The sequence below is a fragment of the Nyctereutes procyonoides genome, unplaced genomic scaffold (genome assembly GCF_905146905.1).
Source record: "Nyctereutes procyonoides isolate TBG_1078 unplaced genomic scaffold, NYPRO_anot_genome, whole genome shotgun sequence".
Classification (NCBI taxonomy): Eukaryota; Metazoa; Chordata; class Mammalia; order Carnivora; family Canidae; genus Nyctereutes; species Nyctereutes procyonoides.
Genome location: NW_026575159.1, coordinates 32,450,662 through 32,475,517, shown reverse-complemented (window position 1 = coordinate 32,475,517; position 24,856 = coordinate 32,450,662). Strand labels below are relative to the sequence as shown.

The 24,856-nt window shown below is 60.8% G+C and overlaps 2 protein-coding genes across 2 annotated transcripts in view; both read left to right on the top strand.

Moving 5' to 3' along the window:
* Positions 1 to 14,248, top strand: part of ZC3H3 (zinc finger CCCH-type containing 3) — an 85,182-nt gene extending 70,934 nt beyond the window's left edge. The window contains 3 exon segments of the mRNA XM_055314216.1: positions 10,861 to 11,045; positions 11,639 to 11,997; positions 14,090 to 14,248. Coding sequence (XP_055170191.1) covers positions 10,861 to 11,045; positions 11,639 to 11,997; positions 14,090 to 14,121 — 576 coding nt within the window. The 3' untranslated portion in view covers positions 14,122 to 14,248.
* Positions 14,249 to 19,132: 4,884 nt separating this feature from the next.
* MAFA (MAF bZIP transcription factor A) lies at positions 19,133 to 20,516 on the top strand. Its single transcript, XM_055314234.1, has one exon. It carries the CDS (start codon positions 19,397 to 19,399, stop codon positions 20,444 to 20,446), a length of 1,050 nt encoding a protein of 349 aa, XP_055170209.1. The 5' UTR covers positions 19,133 to 19,396; the 3' UTR covers positions 20,447 to 20,516.
* Positions 20,517 to 24,856: the final 4,340 nt, after the last annotated feature.

Genomic DNA, 24,856 nt, shown 5'->3' with positions numbered 1-24,856 from the left:
CCTGTGGCCATGTTCCCGGACCTGCCCCGTCCCAAGGCCACAAGGACTCTCCTCCGTCCTCAGGCCCCAGAGCAGGGGCTCAGACCTCACCCGACCTGGTCCCCACTGCGTGAGGTCCACTGCACACCTGTTACCTCACCCCTCTGGGCCTCTGCTTTTTGGGTAAAATTAGGCTAATGAGAGTCGCTGCTGTAGGAGGGGATGGGGGCAATGAAGGCTTCATTTGCTGCCTCTTGAGCTGGCCTTGGGCAAGTGTTAGCTGTCGTTGGGTTGGCTTCCTCTACACAGTGGACCCTGTCCCCCAGAACTGCGGATGGGACACCCCTTCTCTCCTCTCTGCTTCGGGTGCCAGTTTTAAAGAGCCCAGCCTCGTGGAGGTCCAGTTCAGTGTCACCCGGCTCACGGTGCAGGCAGGGCTGTGTAGCCACCCCTGGCATCCAGTTTTGGAACACGTCCATCACCCCAAGCCCTCCCTGCTCCCTTCGTGCTCAATCCCACCTGCTCCCCCCACACCCACCCAGCCAGACATAGTGATCCACCCCTGCCTCCGTGCGCTGGGCTTTTCTGGAGTGCCCCCCACGGGAGTCCCACAGCACAGCTGTCCCGCCTCTCTAACGGGTTTCTGAGGGCCATCCAGTCGCGGTCTGCGCCAGGCCTGCTTCCCACTTGGTGGGTGAACGGTGCTCCGGTGTGTGCAGAGACCATGTTGTGCTCATTCGGTGGTCAGCAGTCAGTGCGTGGACGTCTGACTGGATCTTGGTGAGCGCACAGGCTTCCGTCTCTCTGGGGTAGACCCCTGCAGGCGGGGCTGCCGGGTCATCTGGTGGCTGTAGGTAGGCCTCACTACGGGGCGCCAGGAGCCAATGACGCTTTTGTTCTGTCACATGCTTGCCAGCGCTTGTCATTCGTTACCTGCCCCGGTGACCTCAGCCTCTCGGGGTGCAGGCGGGCTCACTGTGGCTTCATGTTGTTTTCTCTGACAGCTAATGAGGTTGAACACTGTGCATTTATTGGCCGTTCCTTTTTTTTTTTTTAAGATTTTATTTATTCATGAGAGACGGGGGGGGGGGGGGCAGAGACACAGGCAGAGGGAGAAGCAGGCTCCACGCAGGGAGCCCGATGCGGGACTCGATCCCGGGACCCCAGGGTCACATCCTGGGCTGAAGGCGGCACTAAACCGCTGAGCCACCCGGGCTGCCCCCACCTCCCCCCTTTTTAATAGGCGTCCTAGTGAGTATATAGTTGTTTCAATTTGCATCTCCCTAAAGACTAAGGACGCAGCACCTTTTCATGTGCTTGTTGATCGTTGGTACATCTTCTTTGCAGAAATGTCTGTCCACCTGTTTTGCCGATTTTTGAATGGGGTTATTTAGGGGTGTTTTGTTGTTAAGACTTTTTTATATGATCTGGAAAGTAAACCCTTATCAGGACAGGATATATGACTCTTTCCTCCCATTCTGTCTTTTCACTCTCTTGGCAGAGAAAAAAACATAGAGTTTTTCATTGATTAAGTAAAATTTATCCTTTTTTTTTAAGATTTTATTTATTCATGGAGACACAGAGAGAGAGGCAGAGACACAGGTGGAGGGAGAAGCAGGCTCCCTGCAGGGAGCCCGATGTGGGACTCGATCCCGGGTCTCCAGGATCACACCCTGAGCTAAAGTCAGATGCTCAACCGCTGAGCCACCAGGCATCCCGATCTCTTCTTTTTTTTTATTGCATGTGCTTTGGGTTTTATATCCAAGAAATACTTGTCAAACCCAATGTCAGCAAAGCTTTTCCCTATGTTTTTTCATAAGAGTTGAATAGTTTTCAGTTCTCAAGTTTAGGTTTTCGGTCCATCTTGAAAGTCCATTTTCGTACGTGGTATGAGATGAGGGCCCAGCATCAGTCTCCTGTGTGTGGGCAGTTTGCCCAGCACCATTTGCTGAAAAGGCTGTGCTTCCCCCACCTAATGGTCATGGCACTTTTGTTGAAAGTCCATTCACAGACACCTGGGTGGCTTAGTGGTTGAGCATCTGCCTTTGGCTCAGGGCATGTTCCCGGGATCTGGGATCGAGTCCCGCATCGGGCTCCCGGCATTGAGCCTGCGTCTCCCTCTGCCTGTGTCTCTGCCTCTCTCTGTGTGTCTCTCATGAATAAATAAATAAAATCTTAAAAAAAAAAAAAAGTCCGTTCACCATAAATATGGTGGTTGGTTTCCAGGTGCTGTGTTCTGTTCCGTGGGTCTCTATGTCTATCCTTAAGCAAGTATTTTGATTACAATAGCTTTATAATAAGTTTTGAAACCAGAAAATGTAAATCCCTCAATTTTTTTCTTCTTTTCCAATATTATTTTGACTTTTCAGAGTCATTTGAGATTCCATATGAATTTTAGGATGGACTTTTTCTTCTCTTCTTTTCTCTTCTTTTCTCTTCTTTTCTCTTCTCTTCTCTTTTCTTTTCATTTCTTTTCTTTCTTCTTCTTTTAAAAAAAGCTTTTAGGGATGCCTGGGTGGCTCAGTGGTTGAGCGTCTGCCTTCAGCCCAGTGCATGATCCTGCAGTCCTGGGATCGAGTCCCGCATCAGGCTCCCTGCATGGAGCCTGCTTCTCCCTCCGCCTGTGTCTCTGCCTCTCTCTCTGTGTCTCTTATGAATAAATAAATAATATCTTTAAAAAAATTTTTTCCTAAAAAAAATAAAATATTTTTTTCCTTTTATGTATGAATTTAGTTAGCTGGGTCCTATAAATTTTGAGATGTGTTTTCATTTAGTTTTGGTTGTTTTTTGTTCGTTGTCTCTCCTTGCCTCCCTTTGAGACTTTTTGATTCACATATTATTGTTTGATTTCCAAGTGTTTGGATATTTTCCTGTTATCTTTCTGTGAGTGATTTCAAGTTTGAGTCTATGATGGTAGAGAATATACCCTGTATGATTTTAATTATTTTAAGTTTTTTGGACTTTGTTTTATGGGCCAGGATATGCTTGGTATATGTTCTATGTGCACTTGAAAATATATACTCCACTCTTGTTGCATACAGTGCAATGTTTTATAAATGTTGATTAGGTTTTGCTGGGTAAGGGCTTTTTTTTTTTTTAGTTCTTCTCTGTCCTTGCTGATTTTCTATTTAGTTGTTCAATCAGTTGTTGTGAGAGGGGAGTTGAAGTCACCACCTGTAATTTTGGACTTGTTTCTTTCTCCATATCTCTCAGCTTTTACTTCATGTATTTCATAGCTCTCTTATCTTGCACATGTAAATTTCAGATTGCTCTGTCTTTGATAGATATTGATCTTTTTATCATTATAAAGTGTGCCTCCCTGTCTGTAATTTTTTCCTTTCTAAGTCTGCTTTATGTGGTATTAATATGGCCATTCCTGCTATCTTTTGATCAGCATTTGCATGATATAACTTACTTCCATCCCTTTGGTTTCAACTTACCTGTTGCATTATATTTGAAGTACCTTTCTTGTAGACAGCAGATATTTGGGTCATGTTTTAAAATTTACTTTGCCAATCTCCATCTTTTATTTGGTATATTTAGGCCATTTACACTTAATGTAATTATTGCTATGCTAGGGCTTACATCTGCAATTTGACTTCTGATTAGTGTCTAGTTTTTGTTAGTTCTTGATGTTTTTCACTTCTGTCTTCTTAGGGGTTACTTGAACAATTTTAGAATTTTGTTTTGATTTATCTGTTAGCACTTTTGAGTGTGTATATATTTCTGTATAGCTTTTCTAGTGGTTGTACTAAGCATTCTGTTATATAACCATAGCTTACTCCTGGTGTTATCATTTTCCAGTACAGGTGAAACGTGAAACCTCAGCTTCCTTTCTGTCTCTTTACGCCTTACCCATCTGTAACTGCCTTACATATCTCTTCCACAGACATTTAGAACCACAACAGACCCTGACCATTTTTGCTTCAATAATCAAACATAGTTTAGGAGACTCAAGAAACATCTGGCACATTTGCCCATGTATCTCAGTCTGCCTTTCTGTTGTTCCAGAGCTTTGTCTTTTATTGTTTCCTTACTGTCTAGAGAACCTACTGTAGCCATTTCTAGAGCAGGTCTGCTCGTGACCAATTCTCTAGGCTTTCCTTCATCTGAGAATGTCTGGATTTCCCCACATTCTTGAAGGATATTTTTTACTGACTGTGGGTTTCTGAGCTGATAGGTCTTCCCTTTGAGCACTGGCCCCAACGGTGCTTAAGGAGAGATCCACTGCCATTTGAACTTTGACCCCCCACAGGTAGTGTCATTTCTCTCTGGCTGTTTGGAGGATTCTTTGTAGCTTTTACAAGTTTGACTATGGTGCATTTTGGGGGGAATTTCTTTGCTTTTTTACTGTTTGGGGTTTACTCAACTTCTTGAATTTGTAGAGTTATGTTTTTTTGCCAAGTTTGGGACATTTTCAGCTATTACTCTTGTACTCTTTCTTCTCTCCTTCTACAGCTCTGATGCATGGATGGGACATTTCCACAGGCCCTTGAGACACTCTCCATGTTTGAAAGTCACTCAGATTGGTTAATTCTGTCATTCTGTCTTCCCGCTCACAGAATCTTTCCTCTGTACCTCCCTTCTGCTGTTGAGCCCATACACTGAGGTGGTTTTCTGTTTTGTTTTGTTTTGTTTTCAGTTATTGTACTTTTCAGTTCTAAAATTTCCATTCGGTTCTATCTTATGTTTTTTTTCTTAGTTGAGACTTTCTATGTTTTCATTGTTTCCAACATGTTTTTAATTGCTTAAAAACACATTTATGGAAGAAAAAAAAACACATTTATTGGGGAGCCTGGAGCGCTTGGTCAGTGGAGTATGCAACTCCTGATTTCAAGGTTGTGAGTTCGAGCCCTGCTTTGGGTGTAGAAATTACTTAAAAATAAAATAAACACATTTATGGTATTCCTTTAAAATCATTGTCAAAAAACTCCCAACACCTCTGTTGCCTCGTGCACTGATTATCTGGAATTCCATTCGGTTTGAGGTCTTCCCTTTTTCTTTTCTTTCTTTTCTTTTTTTTTTTAAAGATTTTATTTATCTATTCATAGACACAGAGAGAGGCAGAGACACAGACAGAGGGAGAAGCAGGCTCCATGCAGGGAACCCGATGTGGGACTCGATCCCAGGTCTCCAGGATCACACCCCAGGCTGCAGGTGGCACCAAACCGCTGTGCCACCGGGGCTGCCCAAGGTCTTACCTTTTTCTAGTATGATGAGTCATTTTTTATTGAAACCTGGACATTTTGACTGTTATGTTTGAGGGTCTGGATCTTATTTAAACCATCTTTTTCAGCTGGTTTTCTGTGATACCATGGGTGTCTCATCCTTGCCAGGTGGAGGTCCACATCCAGGTCTCCCACTTGGCCTCCACTGACACCTGAGGAACAGCTTCCCTAGTCCTCTTGGGTGGGTGGTAGTCCCTGATTGGAAGGGGAAGGGGCCCCGCATTCCTGCTTCTTCAGGACCTACTGTGGCACCACCCTAGCAAGGCAGGGAGGGATGCTAGGGCCCAGGTCTCCCCACCCAGTCTTTGCTAGCCTGAGTAGGGTGGGGTCACAGTGTTTTGAGGCTTCTTGCTGGCTGGACTATCCGCTATCTGCACCTGTTGACACATCCAGGTTGCTTCCTCAGCCCCAAGTCAGGAATGATAAAGCAGAAGGAAGTCCCGGGGACCCAATTCTACATTGGTCCCTAGGTCTCTTAGAGAACCTTCCTGTGGTTGTCACGTGTGTAGCACCCAGTGCCCCCAGCTACCTGCTTCTGCTGCCTCCTCTGGGTGCTTATTCACTTTTTAGGGCCCAGCACAGAGAATCCTCGTCATTTCCTGTGTTTGATAAACTTATTGTTTGTAATAATTGTGGATTTACTGAAAAGAGGGAGAGTAGCATGGCACATTCCTGCCAGCCTGACTCCAGGCTCTGTCTGCACTCTGTCCAGTTTCCCACTAATTTCTGTTTTCTGTTCTGGGGTAGCCATTGGATATGGTTATTAGCATTTTGGAATGAGTGACTGTGAGGCCTTGACCCAAGTGACTACAGGAAGGGATGAGGATGAGTGGCTCCGGGGATGTTCAGAGGGAGAGTGGTTGGGCATAGTCAGAGGAGGTACAGAGAGAGAGGGGATCCGGGACCATCTCCAAGGTGCGCAAGGGGTAGCTTTGGTGCGGGAGGGTGGGGAGGCAGCTGGTGAGTCACTGGGGACCTTGGTGAACCACCCCACTTGTGTTGCTGGCAATAGAAGTGGGACCCAGCCCCCAGAAGGGACAGGCGGCATGGCACCTGCATTGGAGGCTACTGTAGATGAGCTAGATGGAAAATTTTGACCAAGGGAGAGAGCACTGTGGAGACACAGAGTGCCTGGCCTGGAGCAGGCCGCCAATGGGAAAGGGCCCTGGGAGCCCCGGTGACTCTGGGGGCAAGCACAGGTGGGCATCGCGGTTGGGCCTGGCCTACCCCCTCTGGGAGGTGCTTCCTGGGGGGCAGGCTGGCATCTTGGGGAACTGTCTGTGCCACAGGCTCCACGGGTGGCCTGTGGGGATCAGGGCTTTAGCGTGTGTCTTCAGCAAGGCGCAGGCCATGGGTCTGGAGGGAGGCCATCGGCCGTGGCGCACTCTGGAGACGGTTTCCAGGTGGCTTATGCCTGTTCACACTTGTGGACTGGTTTTCTTGACAGCACTTGGTGGTGACATTCAACATCCTTTTTCCTCTTTGAACAGGACAAGAAGTTACTTCACTGTATTTTTTAATTTGCCTTTACTGGACTCAGGGCTCAGGGAGGCCATACGCCTTCCCTGTGTTTAAACCTTTTGGACCTTTCCTTCTGAAAAACACTTGGGGTTCTATTGGTCTTCTTAGGTGCGGGTGGGAGCAGTTTTCCACTGGACTGGTTTTCTTTTGCTGATTCACAGGAAATTTATAAAGTATGAAATATAAGTATGAACAGAAAAATACATCAGATATTCTGGACATTAGCCTTTTGTTAGTCCTAGAAGTGGCAAATATCTTCTTCATGGTTTATTTTGAAGAACAGAAGTTCTTTTTTTTTTTTTTTTTTTTTATGATAGTCACACAGAGAGAGAGAAAGAGAGGCAGAGACACAGGCAGAGGGAGAAGCAGGCTCCATGCACCGGGAGCCTGACGTGGGATTTGATCCCGGGTCTCCAGGATCGCGCCCTGGGCCAAAGGCAGGCACCAAACCGCTGCACCACCCAGGGATCCCAGAACAGAAGTTTTTGATTATAATGGAAATGGTTTTACTGGTCTTTGCTTACAGTGGGCACCCTTGTGTCTTGTAGGCAAACTCTCGCCACCTTCCAGAATCCGCGTGGGCTGGTCCTTCCCACGTGGGCCTGTCTCCTTTGTTCCAGGTGTCTGGTGTGAGGTCAGGGTGCCTTGCAGCGGAAAGCCCGGGTCCTGCGGGGCTGCAAGCGGCTCCCCTGAGGCGGGGCCCTCGGCTTCCCCTGTGTACCTGGAGCCGGGCCTGTGGCCGGGCTAGTGTTCCCTCCCCTCATCCTTCTCACCACCGCTGTCACCGCCCCTGCTCCCTCACCTTCCAGAGCTCTATTGTAGATCCAGTGTAAGTAAAACAAAAAAAGTTGGAAATTTGATTAAAATTGTCCTAAATAGTGTCTCTGTTTGGCGAGACTTGGTCCTGTCTTCCTGCCCAAGAGCAGGCATCTGGCTCCGGTCACACAGGCCACTTCTCGACGCTGCTCACTGAAGTGCTTTGTCTTTGTGAGACTTGTTGCTGTTGTTTTTATTATTATTATAAATAACATATTTTCAGATTGTAGTTTTTCACTGTTCATTGGTAGACGTGCAATTCTTTATACTGACGTTGTCTCCAGGAGCCCAGCTAAACTGTATTAGTGATGGTCACAGTGAACCCAGACTCTCCGACTCTCGGACTTCCTACATAAACGGGTATTTTGCAGATAAGGGTCACTTTCCCTCCTTGGAACACAGATGTGTTTTCTTTCTCTTTGCTGCCTCGGCGCTAACTAGTGATGGTTGTGGGCTTCTTGCCTTTCCCCCGGGGCGAATGATGCTTTCTGGAAGGTTCTTTTAAGAAACCTTTATACTGGGGCACCTGGGTGGCTCAGTGGGTTGAGTGTCCAACTCTTGATGTGGGCTCAGGTCATGATCTCGGGGTCTGTGCTGGGGAGGGGGTGTCTGCTTGAGACCCTATGTCTCCCTCTCCCTCTGTCCCTCCTCTAGTGTACTCTCTCTAAAATAAATAAATCTTTTTTTTAATAAACCCTTTATCTTAAACTAAGGTAGTTCAATCAGTAATCTGTTAAACTTTGAATTAGTGCTGAATTTATTAAACACTTTTCGTATCTAATGAAGTGACTATACGATTCCACCGTGTGGTCTATCAATGAGCCGATTTCTGCTCGTTGACCCTCCCCACTCCTGAGGTAAAGCCAGCCTAGTCCTGCGGGACTCTGCGCCCGAATCCCCAGGCACGCGTGAGGACGGCTGAGTGTTGCTCAGTGATCTCACCTGCTCGGGTGCTGCCCTCAGGGTTGCTCCAGCCTGCGAACCGGGCTTGAGGAGCGCCCACTCTGCCCCGGGCCATGCACCGGTTCCCGAACGGTGGGCTCCTTGGACCTCTGGGAGAACCCACAGTAAGACCCTGGGCTGCACTCACTCTGACTCCCATTCACTTGTGGTCCTGGGAACATTCACTCGGGTTCTGTTTTTCTCCTGACAGGGTTTCTGGAACTTGTCAGTTCCATCCGTGTTTTCAGGTTCACTGGCATAAAGTTTGTTGGTGATGTCACGCTGGGGCCGTTTCTCTGCGGCATGGACCATCAGGGCACATCTGTCCTAATGCTGCTGTGTCCCTCTTCTCTCTGATTCATCGTATTGGACAAAGTTATTAATCTCTTCCACGAACCGACTCTTTGCCCTCTTGGTTTTTGCTGTTCTTTTGTTACTTCATTTTATTTCTGTTCTTACCTTGTATTTCCTTCCCTCTGCTGAGTACTGAGCGTGGGTCATCCTGCTGCTCCCCCCAAATGCAGAGTGACCCCCCGCCCCCAGCTGACGGAGCCCCAGCGCTTCTCACCATTGTTTCCTATTTGACCCGGCAATTAGTAGTATCTTTCTTAATTTCTGGGCCTTTCAGAGGTTTCCTGGGGCTTCTCTTTGGTGGTTTGGCTTTGCCCTTTCCTTAGCGGGTCGGGTCTACGTGAAGATGACAGGCCTTTGGAATTGGGAGACTCTGTTTGTGTCCCGTGTGCTTCTGAGCAGATGTGGGCAATCATTGTGCTGCCTCGTCAGCTCCTGGATGATTCGAGGTCCTTCTTTACATCCAACCCCAGATGTTGGCTGTTCTAGTTCAGAGCAGCACCGTCCAGTAGGAAGGCCTGCCAGACGCGAACCCCGTGTGAGATGTCAAGTGTTCTAGTAGCCACCTTAAAAGAGCAAAAACAGAACAGATGAAATGTCTGTCTCACGTTTCAACATGCAGTCAGGGAGGAAACCTCACTGTGGCCTTTCACACTCTCCCGTCTTCACTGAACCTGTGTTCCCACCTTGGCTCGGGACAGCACAGGTCCAGGCACCCGCCTCCGTCTCTCAGCACGTGCTTGGCATCCGGGGACCTGGCTGTTAGAGGATCCTGCTGGCAGCAGGTCTCCTCTTGTCCAGTGCCAGGCCCTCTCCACCCACGCAAACTGCCCTCCTTCCCCAGCAGTACCCCACCCACTGGGCCCGCGGCCCACGCTTGCCACGGTGCCTCAGTACCTCCGTGGGTGGGCCCCACAAGGCTTCAACCCCGTTTGGAGGGCACAGGTGAATGAGCACGTGAGCAAGCATTAGCCTTCTCTCGGTGGCATGGGTGGGTCTGGTGTGGGCGTGCAGTGGGTGTTCAGGGGTCCTGCTACCTGCCCAGTTGGCCCTGCCGTTTCCACACCAGCCCCCAAGCACCAGTGTGAGGAGCTTCTAGCCTCCTGGTGACAGCGAGGGGGGCAGGTGTAAGGCCACAAATGGGGCCAGTGCCCAGATTCTGCTCCAAGAACGGGCACATGCTCCGTGGGGTCCTCAGCCAGGCTCTTTGTCCTGGGTGCTGGGAACAGGACCAAGATTGGGACTCTAGGGACAAGTTCCCAGGAGGGAGGTTTCAGGGCTTGGTGGGAAGTGGTTCAGCTGGTGCACAGCCCCACTCTTGGGTGTGAGCGCTGCAGCACCCAGGCTGGTTTTAAATTGAGCTCTGGGTAGGATTGGTGGGCACTCTACAGTGGTTCTTGTCTGGGACTGTGTCTCCCGTCGCCTGGTCCAGCACGAGGGGCTGGTGGAGATCCGACGACCCCTCCCCTGGAAGGGCCTCAGGCAGAATGTGGGTGCATGGCAGGCCTGTAAAGCGGCCTACCACTCCCTCAAGCTCCCACCCCCAGAAGCAGGTGGGCCAAGGAAAGGCAGGCCGTGGGCAGAGCTCCGTGGTTCCCTATGGGCCTGGTGGGCAGAGCTGAGGCCTCGTGTTGCACCAAGCACCTGCTCGATGGCGCGCCCCACACTGGCTATAATTAGCCACCATGACAGGTGTGGTGGATCGGGTGTGCCGCTGGCCTCAGCCGACCTGGGCACCCCTGGGCTTGAAGCCTAAACCCCATGCAGTGAGGTCCCCCGGGCACTGAGCCTCTGTCCCCGTCTTCTGCTAGGATGGGTGGGCTGCAGTCAGGAATCCCCATGGCAGCTGAGCGAGACCCCTAGGCCAGCCTGGTCCCTGTCTTCAGTCCAGGCCCAGGGCCCACCAGGCAGTGCTGGCACCACCAGGGTGGCGCCCTCACCGTGCTGATTGCTCAGGGGGTGTGGGTAGGAGGGGGCATAGGCCGCTCTGGGCTCACCCCGCTGACCCTCTTCCCTCCCACAGTGCAAGAAGAAGCACACGCTGCTGTGCCCTGACTTCTCTCGCAGGGGCACCTGCCCCCGGGGCGCCCAGTGCCAGCTGCTCCACCGCAACCAGAAGCGCCTCGGCCGGCGGGCAGCCTCAGCCCCAGCCTCGGAGCCGGGCAGCGCGCCTCCCAGGAACAAGGCCTCCTCCAGCCATGGACCCAGGTGACGGGGACAGTGGGTGCCATGTGGGTAAGCTCCGGGAATGGGTCTGGAAGCAGCCCCTCCCTGCTCTCGGCTCCTCGTAGGGAGCCCCTCGCCCCTTCCCAGCTCTTAAGGCTTCAGACCCCAAAAGAAACCTCAGTTCAGAGTTGAGGCTCAAGTGACCCCCAGAGGTGCCCACCACACGTCCCCAGGCTGGACAGAGCTGAGGACGTCCCCAGCCCAGACCAGCCTCTATGGAAGCAGGTGGGGCTCCACAGCTATTCCCTCCCACTCCCCAGCAGAGGGAGGCTCCTGGGTGATGCTCATGGCTGGGGCCCCACAGTGTGCTCACCGGTCCTGTGAGTGGGGTTCTGAGAGCAGGGTCAGGGAGGAGGGGGGTTCCCTGGCCGGGCTCGCCCCCGCTGCTTCGGGCCAGAGGCTGCGTGTCGTCACCAGCCTGTCCTCTGGGGTCAAGGGCTGGCCTCAGAGCCGGATGGCGGTGCCCTGTGGCTGCTGGGACAGGTGCCGCGCAGCTGGTCGCCAGTGCCCTCTGGACCCCAGCCCTGCCGAGCAGCTGCCCACCCTCACACTTCTGCCCCCTTCCTTTCCTGCAGGAAGTCCTCGGCTGCCCAGCGCCCCACCAGACAGACGCCCAGCTCCCCTCCCTCCTCCCCTCGGGTGTTAGCTGCAGCCTCAGGCTCCCCCCTGTCATCAAAGCCACCTCCCTCTTCCCCCTCCCCCTCCTCCCCCCTTTCCCCCCCCTCCTCTTCCTCTCCCTCCTCCCCCTCCCCCTCCACCCCCTCCCTGTCCCTGGACCAGGAGGAGCTGTCTCTCCAGGAGGAGGCTGCCTCGCCGGCGACGGGCTCCGGCAGCCTCTCCAAGCTGCCCTCCTTCATCTCCCTGCAGTCCTCACCGAGCCCAGGAGGCCAGCCCAGGGCCCGGACCCCCAGGAGCCCCCCAGCCAGGGACTCAGGTAGGCAGCGTGGCCCCAGGGGCCCGGCGTGGCACAGCCAGGGGCTCTTCTTTCAGTGCCCATCTCAGACCCCCCGGGTCAGAATTCGCAGGTGGGGCCTGGATGGGGTGTGAGCGGCCGGCACGGGCTGGGCGCCGCTGGCCATGTCCCCGCTGGCAGGTGCATGCCTCCGGGCCGCCGGGGCAGAGCTGGCCGATGTGCGAGCGCAGCCGCGGCCGCGCACAGACCACCCCAGCCGAGCGCTGATTTAATTAGAAAGCACCCATTTCTGTTAATTTGTTCTGGAAGATCACTGCGCGCTCCTGGAGAGAACAGATGTTCCCTCTCCCCCGATGAACATTTGGGGCTTGGTAAATGGCTCCACTCAGCCTTGTTTAGGAGAGAAAAGAGGATTTTATGGCTGCAAACGACCCTTTCTGTAAACATTTTACAGCTCTCCGCGCGTTTGAGTGACGATAAACCCCACGCAGCTCGGCGGGCTGCAAATTTGCGACCATACGGCTATCATTTTATTGTCATATTTCACAGTCGTAACGTTAATGGAAGATGCTTGCCGCAGCCTTCTCTAATGGCTCCGCTGAGCACGCTCAAATGCCTGCCTCCGATGGGCTGGGCCGGCGCCCGCGTGCAGCCCCCACTGCGGGGCGCAGAGCTGCAGCCAGGCCTCCACCTGCCGCCGGGACTAGGGCAGCAGCCCCCTCCATCTGGGCGGGCCTCCGGGGGGGGGAGCAGGTGTCCCCCCAGGCAGCCAACCCCAGAGTCACTGGAAACCGGCAGGGTGGGCAGGGCCCCGGGGGCTACAGAGGCCCCCCCCAGCCTTTATTTCCTGCTCGGGCCTCCCCCGACCGGCCAGGGCCCAGAGCCCGAGGGGCAGGCGGAGGAGGGCCTGGGAGGGCTCTGGGGCAGGAGGCCTGGAGCCCCGGCTGGGCCTGGCTCTGAGCTCTGGCCTGGCTGAGCAGATGACGGGAGTCCTTGTACTGTCCTGGGGTCCCAGGGGAGAGGCGGGCTCTCAGGGACACGTGGATGGTGCCATGCCGTGGGCAGCCACGTGGAGGCATCCGTGGTCAGTGGGGAGCCTGCCAGAGAGGTGGCCTGAGTATTTACAGCACAGGAGAGGCGTTGAATCCCAGCGTGCGTGGGGCCCCCGGGTGGGAGCCCCCCTTGGACTGGACATTCTGTCCTCAGGCCCCCTGCTTTGCTGTGGGAAGCCCTCCTTGCCCCTCCTGCCCCCCAAAACCCTCTCCTGCCCCCTCGCCCCCAGCCCCTCCTGCCCTCCTGCCCCCTGTCCTCCTGCCCTAGCCCCTCCTGCCCCCAAAACCCTCTCCTGCCCCCTCGCCCCCAGCCCCTCCTGCCCTAGCCCCTCCTGCCCCCAAAACCCTCTCCTGCCCCCTCGCCCCCAGCCCCTCCTGCCCTCCTGCCCCCTGTCTTCCTGCCCCAGCCACTCCTGCCCCCAAAACCCTCTCCTGCCCCCTCGCCCCCAGCCCCTCCTGCCGCCCAAGCCCCCCCTCCTGCCCCCCAAGGCCCCCTCCTGCTCCTGCCCTCCTGCCCCCTAAACCCCCCTCCTGTCCCTGCCCCTTCTGCCCCTGCCTGTCCTGCCCCCTGCCCTCCTGCCCCAGCCCCTCCTGCCCCTCCTACCCCCAGGCCCTGTCACTCCGTACAGGCACCAGGTCCCTCCCACCCCTGCCCAGCAGCTGCTCGTGTGCCCTGGCTCCTGAGGTTGAAGGCACAGTGCAGCCGCCAGGTGTGCATCTGGCAGCCTTGCTGCAGGTGTGAACGTGTGCCGTGTGTCGGGCCTGCGCGGGGCCAGCACCTGGTATTTTTTTTTTCACCTGGTATTTAAGCCCCACACAGGCTGTTGCGGCTTCCGCGTGTGACCCGGCCTGCGCTGCTGGCCCTGCGCTGCTGGACCGCAGGACCTGTGGGATGGGGACAGGCAGGCAGGGGGCAGGAGGGCTGCCGATGAAGCTGCCGCCCCCCCCCCCCCCCCCGCCTCCTGCAGGCCTGGGCCTGACCCAGAAGCTTTGGCAGTGGGGGGGCGTTCCTCCCCGGCTGGGGGGTTCCCAGCACCTGACCTTTGCCCCTCTCGGAACAGGGAAGACTCTGCACATCAAGCCCCGTCTGTGAGGGCCCTGGGGGCCAGCCTGTGCCTACCTCAGCCCCTCGTTCCTGGAGACAAGGAGGCTCCGCCTGCCACTGCCCCAGAGGAGGGGCCGCCTGCCACCGAGTCCCCCCGCTGGGGCCCCGGGGTCGTTGCTCTGCCTGCCTGGCTCTCAGCCTTCCGTGACCAGTGCGGGCCCGGGGCTCGCCGTCTCCGTGGGCCTGCTCTGCCCAGCCAGCCCCTCGCCCACCGCCCACCCCGGGTCCTCAGCCCCACACCCTCCACACACCCCAGCCTCCCGCCAGGCCTGCGCCCACTGTGGGTGCAGCAGCAGCTGTGCAACGTACCCCACCTTTCCCAGGACTCCTGCCAGGCTCCCTGGTGGGTGTTTTATGTTCAGCAATAAAGGTTCTGTCCTGTGTCTGCCTGGCTCTTCTGACTGCTGTCGCGCCGCCACCCGGCCCTGCTGCGCACCCGCCCGGACGGACACACTTGCCCACAGACCCCAGAGGCGCCCCTCCAACGAGGGGACCTGGAGGCCTGGGTTTTGAGGAGTGCCTCGTGGAGGAGGAAGAGCTGGCCACAGGCCCTTGGCGGCCACAAGGGCCCCGGGCAGGATCGTCGGCCATCCTCCCTGCTGCCTGAAGTGCTCAGAGGATTGGGCACAGCCTGTTCCCCCGTGGCCAAGCCCACGTGACTTTGGTGAGAGGCCCAGGAGGTGGTCCAGGGGACGTGTCGGATGCAACGGACTGGGCCAGGTCCCCCAGGCTAAGGTTCCTGACCCAGCCCCTCCTCTGGGTGTCTCGGGACAGTGGCTGGGCCAAGGACGGGGATGGAGGGCAGGTGGGGCCAGCTTGTCTAGGCGCACACCCCCCAAGCCGGAGCATCTGCACTGCTCAGGGGCCCCGGACAGATCCTGGGAGGCCAGGGCAAAGGCCTGGGGGGGCACACGGCCATTCCGGGTGTTCTGTGCCACTGCACGCCCGAGCGTGGGCCTGCTGCTGCCTGGAGTTGGGTCCACCGCCCTACCGCCCCTCCTCCACCTGTCCCTTGCGGGCCAGGGGGTGCAGCCCCAGCCACTGCCCGCACCACGTCCTCTCGCCTCTTGGCCAAAGCGGATCCCTCCTCGGCCCCAGCCACACCCCTGGAGGCCACGATGAGGATGGGGAGTGAGGGGGATCCTGCTCCCCGCCAGTCCAGGTCCAGGAGGGGTGGCATCGCTGTGCCAGCCCCAGAGGTGACGAGTTCATCGCAAGGAGCCTGGCCAGCGTCCGTGGCCGCAGATGGCCAGCCAAGAACAAGACGTCCGCCTGGACAGATGGACAGACGGAGAGACACCCCTGCTGGGCAGCCTGCTGTGAGCTGTGGCCCCCCAGGTCCTCCCCCCGCGCAGCCTCCCTGCCCTGCCCTTCAGGGTGAACACACGCACCCCGGGCTATGGAGCAGGCTGCTGGATGCACTGGGGGGCTCCCCACAGTCCGGGGGCAGCTGGACAGCCCCCCAGCCTGCCCGCCCGGTGCAGGAAGCCCCCCCACCTGCCGTGGGCCAGCGGGGAGGCCTCGGGGAGGGCTGGCACTCCAGGAAGCGGGAGGTGGCCGGCCAGTGGTTGTGGGCCCAGGCCCAGCTCGCCCACACTCTCTGTAACCCATCGGGGGACCTCGCAGGCCTGGGGGTCGGCATGGTCAGGGTCTGCCCCTGCGCAGGGAGGGGGCGGCCCCCTGGGCCGAGCGCACCCACTGGTCACTCTGGCTTCTCGAGCCCAGGAGCAGGCCAGCAGAGACCCTCGGGGGTGAAGTACTGGTCACCTTTGCCACACCTGGGCCCACCCCGACTGACCAGGGTGCCGCTGGGGTGACGTGGATTCCGGGCAGAGCCTCTGGCCTTTGCCGAGAGCGCAGCATGAGCTCCTCCAGGCCTTGGAAGGGCCACCCCGACTTCTCGACTTCTCCGTCCGAGGCCCAGGCCCTCCTGGGGTGGCCCTGGCGTGCCGGGTCACGGGACTCCCCGAGACTGGCCTCACACGGATGCGGAGCCCCCTGAGGGCGCCAGGCAGGCGGGTGGACCAGCTCCGACCCTGACCCTCCGAGCTGGAGGCGATGCACTGGGCCCCGGATAGATGGGAGGTGAGCTCGCAGCCCGGTTGCGTCTAAGCTCAAGGCTGGGGGGCGGTAGTCTCTGGGTGAAGTGAGGAGCCTGAAGTGGGAGCAGTGGGGGGGGTGGGCGGGGCCTGGCCTTGCCGGGGGCAGGGGGAGCTGATTGGGGAGCGGAAGCCCTTTCCCAGGGCAGTGCCTGGAGCACAGTTTCAAGGGCGAAGGCGGGGATCCCTGAGTGGCGCAGCGGTTTAGGGCCTGCCTTCGGCCCAGGGCATAATCCTGGAGTCCCCGGATCGAGTCCCACGTCGGGCTCCCTGCATGGAGCCTGCTTCTCCCTCTGCCTGTGTCTCTGCGTCTCTCATGAATAAATAAATAAAATCTTTAAAAAAAAAAAAAGGGCAAAGGCGCCCCTAAGTGGGGAGGGGGTGGAGAGGGGCCCTCTGGGGGGCTGAGCAGCAGGGCGGCTGGGACGCAGGTGGGTGCCCTCCCGCCGTTCTGGCCTCTCCCCTGCTCTGCTCCCGCCTGGTGGTCCCCCCCCCCGCCCCGGGAGGCCCATGACCTAGCTGACCTTGCCCCCCACAGACGCAGGCCTCGACACGGGGCCCAGTGGGGCAGCTCCGGGGACCCCCAGCCCCCAGGCAGTGGGCCCGGCTCCTCAGACCCCAGGCGGCAGCCTGAGCGGGCAGGCGTCCTGCACTGGGGAGCCCACCCCCGAGACTCCCAGGGGCGCCAAGCCCAGCAGGACCCCGGACCCCGGGCACTGAGCTAGTCAACGTGGGTGAAGTCACGAGATGTGGGCACCGCTCCGTAGCGCTGCGTCACTTACTGTGGTGTCACCACGGGGCGTCCCCACCGGCCCCTGGGTGCTGGGTGCACGCAGACCTGCCACGGCTCCGCTCACCCTGCAGGGCCCCCCCGCTCTGCGGGCCCCTCACCCTGGGGAGCAGCCCCCGCTGCCAGGAGCCCACCGCCACCACCAGCCGGGCCTCACCCCTGCCCAGCCCTCTGGGCTGCAGGGAGCCCTTGAGGCCTGGGCGAGCGGCCCCCCATGGAGCCCGGGAAGCTCAGAAGCCCTGGGGCCTCCCGCTCCCTCCCATGAGCCGACCGGGCGCGGGCCAGGTCCCAGGCAAGATGTGGGGTGCGTTTAGTGGGGAGACAGGGCGCAGCCTGAGGAACTCCCCTGGCTGAAGCACTGTTGGGGGGGCCTGAGGCCCCACAAGGCTGCGGGGACAGGAAGGAGCAGTGTCCTCTGGGGCTGGCCGCCGTGGCTGCTCCGGGGCCACCGAGGCTCAGGGCGCACGGCATGCTGTCCCTTGGCCGCCGCAGGGAGGTGCTTGGCGCCGGCGTCCAGGGCAGGAAGTCCAGCACCTTCCCTGGGCTGGAGAAGCCCACCCTGTCCGCACCGCAGCACGCCACAGGGGTGAGCCCCCCGGAGCCTGCGGGCGGGACCCCAGGCCCCTTTCCCACCGGCCCCTCCGTGACTGGCCAGGAGAGAGCCCCCAGGGAGGGCAGCCACAGGCGGGAAGCTGGGGGCCTCCTGGGGGCTGCTGCACCTTGGGGGGCTCCTCCTCCTGAGGCCCCAGAGCAGCCAAGAGCTGAGGGCAAGCCTGCTGGCGAGTCTGACCCCAAGGCCAGCGCCGGAGCCAGTGGGGACACAGTGGCCCGCTGGGCCCCAGGCCGCCACTTCCCCATGGCAGTGCATGAATGAATGGCTGCAGAAATGAAGAAATGCTACGTGCCCAGTGGATGAGTCTGTGTGACGGCGAGCAGGCCCAGCGGCCTGGGAGGCAGGACACCTGTCCCCACTTGGCCTGACTAGGTGGTGGCTGAGGGTGCGCCTCCCTCTGAACTCGTGAAGTGCCAGACCCACGACCCACCCAGCCTGCGCCCAGGGGGGCCTTGCTTCTGGCGCTGAGCCATGGGGGGGGCAGGAGGGGCCAGTGTAGGGCCCTGCCCGCACCTGGGGTATGTAGGGGCGAGGAGGAAGGGGTGAGTGGTGCCCTCCAGGCACAGCGGGCTCGGCCACCCCATGACGTCTTAGGAAGTGGGGTTTCCCTCCCATTTGTATGAATTTTTCTTACCGTAAAATAGTAAGCATCTATGCCTGGAACAACATGAAAACAAGCGGCCCTAGTGACTTCCTGCCCAGTTCCTTCCAGAGTTTTCTCTCTATGCACAACTGGTTACACTTAAGATCGAATTTGTTGATTGTAACAGCCCTACAGCGGCAGCATGGAAAACCCGGGGGCCACCAGGCTCGGCCACGCTGAAGCCCCGCGGGCCCCTCCCGGCGACGCCCCCGCCCCGCCCCCCGGGCTCGCCGCGCCCCGCCCCGCCGCACCTGCGCCCAGCGGTGGAGCCGCCGAGCCGCCGAGGTGCCAGCAACTTTGTTGACTACATTCCTGCGCCGCCCGGACCGCGGGGCTAAAAATAAGCGGCGGCACTCCCCTCGCCGCTCCCGGCCGGGCCCCGGCGTCCGCAGGCCGGAAGGTCCCGGCTCGCCACGCTCCCGGGGCTGCGGGGTCACGGCCCGCGGGGCGGCGGGGAGGCCGAGCCACCAGGCGCCGTCCGCTCCCGGTCGCGGACGCGGGGCCCCGAGGCCGCAGGCCCGCCCCCCGCGCGGCGCGCCCTCCGCGCCCCTCGGGCCCGAGCCCTCCGCGCCTGCAGTGCCCCGCGGCGGCCACCAGAGGGCCCCGCCCCCCCCCCCCGCGGCCGGCGCGTCCGCACCCCTTCCCACAGCTGTTCCCGCAGGAGATTGACAGCTGGGCTCCGCGTTGCCATGGGGATAGGCAAATGAGGGCGGCGGGTCTGGGGCTCCGATTGGCCTGGGGGCCCGCGCCCCTCCCAGGGAGGCGGGCCCGAGCGTCCGGCTCTATAAAGGGGAGAGCGCGGCGCGGCGCCCGGCCGTGGAGGCGGGGCCGCTCGGACGCGGGCGGAGCGCGGGGAGCCCGAGCAGCCCGAGGCTGCGGCCGCGCCGTCGCCCGCCCGCCGGCCGACGCGGGGACGGGGAGCGCGGCCCGCTGCGTCCCCCCCCGGGTGCGGCCGGGCCCCCCTAGCGGCGGCCGCCCCAAGTTGTCCGCGCGAAACTTTTCCCCGCGCGTCCGGGCGCCGCCCCCACCGGGCCCCGCCGGCCGTGCGGAGCGGAGCAAAGGGGGGGGAGAGGCCGCGGCTCCCCCCCCCCCGGCGGGCGCAGCCGGCGCCCCGGGCGATGGCCGCGGAGTTGGCGATGGGCGCCGAGCTGCCGAGCAGCCCGCTGGCCATCGAGTACGTCAACGACTTCGACCTGATGAAGTTCGAGGTGAAGAAGGAGCCGCCCGAGGCCGAGCGCTTCTGCCACCGCCTGCCGCCCGGCTCGCTGTCGTCGACGCCGCTCAGCACGCCCTGCTCCTCCGTGCCCTCCTCGCCCAGCTTCTGCGCGCCCAGCCCGGGCACCGGCGGCGCGGGCGCGGGGGGCGGCGGGGGCGGCGGGGGCGGCGGCGCGCAGGCCGGGGCCGCGGCGGGGCCGCCGGGCGGGGGCCCGGGCGCCGGCGGGGGCGCCGCGGGGAAGCCGGCGCTGGAGGATCTGTACTGGATGGGCGGCTACCCGCAGCACCTGAACCCCGAGGCGCTCCACCTGACGCCCGAGGACGCGGTGGACGCGCTCCTCGGCAGCGGCCAGCACGCGGGGCACCACGGCGCGCACCACCCGGCGGCCGCCGCGGCCTACGAAGCCTTCCGGGGCCCGGGCTTCGCGGGCGGCGGCGGCGCGGACGAGCTGGGCGCCGGCCCCCCGCACGGCGCGCACCACGCGGCGCACCACCACCACCACGGCGCGCACCACCACCACCACCACCACGCGGCCGCGGCCCACGGCGGCGCGGGCCTGCACGTGCGCCTGGAGGAGCGCTTCTCCGACGACCAGCTGGTGTCCATGTCGGTGCGCGAGCTGAACCGGCAGCTCCGCGGCTTCAGCAAGGAGGAGGTCATCCGGCTGAAGCAGAAGCGCCGCACGCTCAAGAACCGCGGCTACGCGCAGTCGTGCCGCTTCAAGCGCGTGCAGCAGCGGCACATCCTGGAGAGCGAGAAGTGCCAGCTCCAGAGCCAGGTGGAGCAGCTGAAGCTGGAGGTGGGGCGCCTGGCCAAGGAGCGGGACCTGTACAAGGAGAAATACGAGAAGCTGGCGGGCCGGGGCGGGGCCGGCTTCCCGCGGGAGTCCTCGCCGCCGCAGCCGCAGGCCGGGCCCGGCGGGGCCAAGGGCGCCCCCGACTTCTTCCTCTGAGCGCGCGGCCCCGGCCGGACTCCGCGCCCCGCGCCCCGCGCCCCGCGCCCCGCGCCCCCGGCTGGGCCGTCGGACGGGGCCGGGGCCAACCCCCTCGGGTGCCCGCCTGCCCGCCGGCCGCCTCACCTCCCTCGCCCGTTTGTACGACTCCTTTTTAAAGCGATCTTATTTTCGAAGCATTTCTATTTATTTTGCTCGGTGATTAGGACACGGAACCCCGGAGGAAGCCCTCGGACGTCCGCGTGTCCCAGCATGTGTCGCTCGCTCGCCTGCCCGCCCGGAGGGGCCCGGTCCCTGCCTGCCCGCCCTCCCGCCCGCCTGCCCCCCGCCCCGCCGGCGTCCCCTCCAGACGGAACCGTCCAGCCCTGCTGCCCTACTGTGCTAACGGGGGGAGGGGGGGGCGCCGCGCCGCGGGGGGGCTGGCCCGCCCGGACTCCCCTGCTGCTATTTCTCTATGCACCAGATCGTATTTATGACTCCCGGGGAAATATATCTTATTTTAATCTTCAAGAGAAGTGGAAGGGGGGGGGGAAGTAATGCACAGTATTTCTAGCAAACAAAAAATAATTTTTTTTAAAAGGAGGTTTCAGCTTGAACCTCCTGGCATGGGGGCGAGTGAAGAAAGTGTTTTTATTTTAATTTAAATTGTGTTTTGTTTTGTTGGTGGGACCTTTTTTTTTTTTTTTTTAAGCCCAGGGGCTTTTTTGGACAAGGCAGTGGGGAGAAGGGAGCTTGGCCACTGGCCACGGGATCCCTGCAAGACAGCCAGGCCCCTGGCCTCCAGCGGGTCCTGCGCTCCTGCCGGGCCTGCTCCCCCCCAGCGCTCTGAGCGGGAGGTGCGGAGTCGTTGGAAGTTTTTCTTGTGTTGTTGGGTTTCGTCGGATAATTTTTTCATTTGCTAAGATGCCGAGGAAAGGAGGAAAAAAAAAACACAAAATAAATCCGTTTAGATCCAGAAGTCCCTGGAGCGTGGTTGGTTTTTCTGTGGCTTTCGTTTCTGCCCTGTTTCTCCCTGAATGGAAAGAAAAGGAGGTGGGTGACGGGGGCCCTGCCTGAGCTCTGAGTGACCTGCCTGGGCCCCCTCCCCCCGGGGACACTGAGCAGCGTCATAGTGGAGGCTGCGGTCAGCCAGTGGCATCTGCAGGCCTGTGCCCTGCCCGCGCTCTGGGGCTGCCTGGGGGGAAGGCCCAAGGCGGTGGCCCCCGCTCCCCGACACAGGATGGCGGTGACTCCACATGCAAGGCCATCGCGAGCTGCTGGCAGGTGCTCGTGCCCAGTCCTGAGGGACAGGTGGCCTGGCTGTGTCTTCTAAAGGGCCAGGGCGCGGGCTGCGGGGACAGCAGGGCGCCGCACGACCTGCCTCACTCCCGGAGGGTCCGGGGCAGTTCCAGGACGAGCTGGGCTGTCCGCGGCGGGGCCGGGCGTGAAGGTCCGAGGTTTGCCTGTTTAGGGGATGAGCTCTCGGTGCTGCTCCCCCTCGGGGTTGGGACGGCTGCGGCTGAGTGGCCTGAGCTGCTCCGCACAGCCTGGGGGACCAGGGAGAAGGTGAGGGCCGCCGCCCCCCCTTTGGCTTCAGGATGAGACTTGTAGCAAGAGCTCAGTGGGTGTCGGTCTCCGGTCTCCGTGGGGCTTTGAGCAAAATCCCCCAACCCGGGGGCTGGGGTCCCGAGCCCTCAGCAGGGGAGGGAGAGGCGGACGCGGAGAGGTCGGAAGTGCTGGTGCGAGAGCAGTAGAAAGTGGGGGTGCGGATGGGCTGGGGGAGGCTGCGGCACAGCGGGCGCCGGAGGGTCACCAGGGCGGGGTGCCCTTTCGCTTATGGGTGGGACCCGCTGGCTGCTTTGTGACAGGGACACTTGCCACAGGAAGAGCTGCCTGGAGTGCCCCCGCCACCCACAGAGAGGCTGGAGGAGCTGTCGAGGACCCAGGTGGCTCCAAGGAGGCAGTGGGGGCGGGCTCGCCCGCCTCGGGCTCCAGCTCGGGCCTCCCAGGCCCCACACTCCAGCCCCCACTGGGCGGGCCCCACAAGCAGAGCCCCCGGCTGGCAGCTGCCTCGAGGGTTCCTGGGGCGCTGGGCTTGGCGTCCCCGGCCTGCCTCTGCTCTCCCGCCCCTCCCTCCCCACTCGCCCCCTTCCTCTGTGCTACGCCCACGGTGGGGGAGGAGGATGAGCCTGGAAGCCGGCAGGCCCGGAGGCCGGGGAGGCAGCTCGGGGCTCCTCAGGGCCTCCCCAGTGCGCACCATCGGGCCCCGCCGCAGGGACCGTGAGGACCTACTGCCCGGCCATCCCTGCGGCGGGGGCGTGCCCAAGTGTCGTGAGTGCCGGGAAGCCGTGGGGACCAGGGGTGCGGCGCTGTGGCAGCTTGGGTGGCAACCTGGAGCCACCTGGACCAGAGGCCGGCAGCCCCGGGCGGGCGACCAGAGTGGCCGGGCTGCAGGACAGGCCTCCGCACGCCCGGCCCCAGGGTCCCCACCCCGGCTGAGGGGTGACCGTCGCCTCAGCCGCTCAGCGCACATGTCATCCTCTGTCCCCAGAGGGGGTCCCAGGAGCCGTCTTCTGATGGAGTCGGTGCACCTTGGCCTTGGGGCCTCCCCGCCCCCCCCCCCCCCCCCCCCGCCCGGTACCCCGCCTGCATTCATTCCGTCTGGGAGTACGTCCTCTGTACCAGGCCCCGCAGGAAACCAGGTGACAGCCCAGGCCCAGAGCTCCAGACGGAGGCGGTGAAGTCAGCGAAGTCACTCAGTCCCCAGCTGCCTGGGCTCCTGAGCACTGGGGGAAGGGAGGACTTGGGTGCGGGTTTGCATGTGGCAGGGCTGGCGGCACGGTGGCCCAGGACCCCTGCTCCGGGGCAGGGGCCGGGCGGCGGGGACAGCCCGGAGGAGCCGCGGGAAGGGCTGTGTGTGCACACGGAGCCCGGGGACCCGGGGGAGGACGGGGCCTCACACGTATGCTGGCCCTGGGCACCCTCATCACCAGCACAGACTCACGCGTACACTCAGCGCCCGACACACCCCACCCCTGTGCCCCCTGCATGGCCGCCCCCACCGCAGCTGTCCCTGGATGGAGGCCGCTCTCCATGCCCTTACCCACAGCAGCTGTGCTCAGCGGTCTCGGGGACGCCCCAACGCTGGGCCGTGGCCGCCCTGCTCCTAGCCAGGGGGAGCCCAGACCGCTCCCAGCACCACCCCAGACCCCACCCTACCCATGCCGTCCCAGCACCTCTGGGGGTGTCATTCCAGGCCCCCAATTCCCACAAGTACCACCCACTTGGGCTTCATCCTCAGCGCCTGCAGGGGTCCCCACACCCCAACATGCACACACACCACACAGTTGCTCCCTTGTCATCAGCTGGTTAAGGGTCCCAGGAATCCAGCTCCCAGCTGCTGGCCCTACGGGGGCCCCAGAGCTGCTCTGTGTTGGGGGCACCCCACCACCCCACTTCCATCTGCAGCCTGCAGCCACCACTCTCCACTGCCCCCCAGCCCCACCCTCTGTAGCTGGTGGCGCACGCAAGCAGGCACGTGTGCACGTACACGTGGCCGTGGGTATAGACTGAGGCATACAATGCACAGATCTCGACCCCCCACATGCAGGCATGCACACGTGAGTGCACACGGATGCGCACATGAAGGTCAGCGCACACACATGTGACCTGCACACAGGGACCCCGTGAGTTTCGTCTGTCCTGGTCTCCTGCCCCCATATTCCGGCCGTGTAGCCTACAGGGCCCACCCGACATCGGCCACCACAGGGAAGTGTCGTCAGCCACCGTCAGCTGCCTGTCTCTAAGGCCCGCGGCCCCGGGCCACTTGCCCTGGACTCCTCACGTCCCGGGTCCCAGGCTGGCCCGTCAGTGCCACAGCGCGGGCCCGGGCACGCCCCTGCACGGAGGCCCTGTTCCTTGCCTCGTGGCCTTCCCGAGACTTCGCCCACCCCTGAAGTGACGTAAAGCCTCTGCCTCAGTTGGACTGTTACCAAGTGCACCGGGTTGGGGGCTCCAGGTCAGGGCTCACTCACTCAGGAGGCCCTGGGGCAGCCGGGGCTGGGCCTGCGGGGTGCTGGGGGGCTCGGAGGCCGGCCTGCGGGGCAGGGCCCAGAGCCTGGGCTCATGGCCCCTTCTGGGTCCCAGGAATGCCAAACCACCCCTTGTCTGTGGCCACGCGTGGGACTGCCTGGTCTGGGGCCTGGGGACTTGGGGAGGGCGAGCAGCAGGAAGAAATTCGGCTGTGCCCCAACCCCAGAGCCTGTGACTCCTTCTCTGCCTGTTGGGAAGCAAACTAGCCGGAGCCTTGACCAGCCACAGAGGCGGCCAGCGGGGTTGTCCCGCACCTGAGGGGCTGTGGGGGGCCAGAGAAGGGTCCCCAGGCCTGCCCGCTGCTCCCACTGCAGGACCAGCTGTCACTTCCCCCGGCCC